The sequence below is a fragment of the Somniosus microcephalus genome, chromosome 32 (assembly GCF_052327205.1).
Source record: "Somniosus microcephalus isolate GS21.2 chromosome 32, FLI_Smic_1.0, whole genome shotgun sequence".
Lineage (NCBI taxonomy): Eukaryota > Metazoa > Chordata > Chondrichthyes > Squaliformes > Somniosidae > Somniosus > Somniosus microcephalus.
The window spans coordinates 34,453,029-34,455,342 of NC_141018.1; the positions used below are offsets into that span (position 1 = coordinate 34,453,029).

General features: G+C 41.2%; 1 protein-coding gene across 2 annotated transcripts in view; it reads right to left on the bottom strand.

Moving 5' to 3' along the window:
* Positions 1-1,975, bottom strand: part of igf1ra (insulin-like growth factor 1a receptor) — a 305,819-nt gene extending 303,844 nt beyond the window's left edge. For both annotated transcript variants that reach the window (XR_015074380.1, XM_085972351.1), the window contains exon 1: positions 1,369-1,975. Coding sequence is in view for 1 of the 2 variants with exons in the window: in XM_085972351.1 (XP_085828477.1) it covers positions 1,369-1,489 (121 nt within the window). In the remaining variant the exon portion in view is untranslated. The remainder of the gene's footprint in view (positions 1-1,368) is intronic.
* Positions 1,976-2,314: the final 339 nt, after the last annotated feature.

The window sequence follows — 2,314 nt, forward strand, 5'->3', positions numbered from 1 at the left end:
GTATAAAACTCCAGGCATCCAGTGCTAAATAGAGCAAACACAGATAATTTGTTTTAAAAAGATAAAAGCCCCCAGATAACAAGAAGGGGGGGGGCGGGGGGGGAAGAGAGATAATGGACAGAAGCGAATCATAAAAAGTGAAAAAAAACATGCAGGAAAGAGACAGAAACAACAGGCAGACTGAAAAACAATGGCAAGAGACAGACAAGAGACAGAAAAAAGACACAACAAGTGAGCAACAGAAAATTAGATAAGAAATGGGGAAATACAGAAAGGAAACCGCAGAATTGTGGAAACAAAGAAAAAACCTGTTAAACAGACGAAAACAGATAAAAAGGGAATCAGTCACAGACACAGGGAGGAGAAAACAAAGTGAATACAAAAAGATAGCAGACATAAAGTCAATTTAAAGTCACAGGAACAGACAACAAACGGAAAAGATAGCAGATTAAAATGAACAGATAAAAGAAATTAGCAGAAGAGATAAAAACCAAAGGAGCACAAATGAACAGTGCTAGAGGGAGGGGGAAAAAAAGTTAAACAAACACAGCTACGGGAAAAGGTGAAGGTAGCGATTAGGAAGGTACATTGGCTTGGGAATGGAGATCACTCTCGGGTGGGGGGGGGGAGGCGGTCTGTGTTCAGGGTCAGATTGGAAATAACTGGGACCCTACAACACTCCACAACTGTAACTTGGCAAAAGTTAGGTGCTCACGGTGACAATTTGCAAGTTATGAAGACTTTTTAAATAATTCTTTTTCACATATCTCTCCCCCTCCCGCCCCCTCCTCACTCAAAAGGAAAGACAGGTGGGCTTAACCTCCCGCACATCACTCGGAGATCCCCGGAACACGCCGATAAATTCAATGAAAGTGTGCGATTGCTCACAGGGATACCATATCGCTGTTTAAAAAAAAATCGAACAACAGTCCTCGGTTGAACTCTGAAACAACTGTTAAAAGTAAGACGCGACGATCGTTCCTCAAAAAATACATTTTAAAAAGTTACAACACATTAGAGGGCAAAACTTTTTGCCATATTTCGTTGACAGCATTACGTGTACTCTCGAACTAGTAACTTCGAAGACATGAAGCCCCAAGTACTGAAAATAAAAACATCAAAATCACAAGGATACACATCTGTATTCATTCGCTTTAAAACACGAATGGATACTTATTCGTTTCAAAAACATAAGTCTAGCAAACAGGAAAGGTGTACATCTGCATCCTCACAAAAAGTTTTAAAATCCATTAAGCACATTTTTTATTCAATACTTACTAGATTCAATAATTATTATTACAACAAATGCATGATTTATTCGGGGTTTTTTTTTTTAAATAAAAAGTCTTTTAGGAAAATTATACTTACTTTCCCCATTGGTCTGTCCCAGAAGGAGTGAGGTGCAGATAGCCAGCAAAGCCCAGTGCAAGGTCACGGAGCCCCTCTTTGTTTGAGATTTCTTTCCCATCTGTGGACCCCACCAACACATACCGACTGCCTTAGCCGCCAAACGAAAAAATAATAATCTTCAGCCCACCCACCCCAAACAAACAAAAAAAATATATATAGAAAAGGGCAAAAAGGACCAGACCAACAACAAAAAACACACTCTGGAATTTTCAAGTCTTTTGTCAATCCCAAATTTCACCAGGGATAGGAGGGGAAGGGGTGGAGGAGTGGAGAGGGGGGGGGGGGGGTGGTAAAGCTTGAATTCTCTACTAACAAAAAAATGGGATGCAGAGGGAGGAGGAGGAGAGGAAGGGGGAAGAGAGAGAAAGAAAAGTAACTGTTGCAAATTTTAAAATATGTTTTCTCTCTCTTTCTTGCTACAGTGTCTCCCCTCTCTCTCTCTCTCTGCTTTTCCTGAGGTTTGTTTTCAACCCTGTCTCTGCTTTATGGGTGAATATATCAGCAAACACCAGCTGTCCTGGAAATCCCCATCCTCAGTCTCCATTCCTTTAAAAAAACAAGGGGAAAAAAAGATAGAAAAAATAGATTTTTTTAAATTCTGCACAAATTTTGCTCTGCTGATTTTTTTTCTCTCTCTCTCAAAGCAATTTAAAGAAACATTTTTCCCCCAATTTTTAAAAAAGAAAAAGCAGGATTTCCCCCCCTCTCCTGTTGTTTGTTTGGAGCCTGGGAAGGAGAGAGACAGAAGGGGAAGGGGGGGAGGGAAGAAAGGCAAAGCGTGGCGCGTTGGGATTTTTCAGGACACAGAGAGGGATTAAACACAGAAAAAAATAGAGGCAAAGTAGGCTCGACTCCCGGAAAAGGTGGTTGTGTGTGCAGCGGGCCGGGGCTGGGCTGCAGTCCC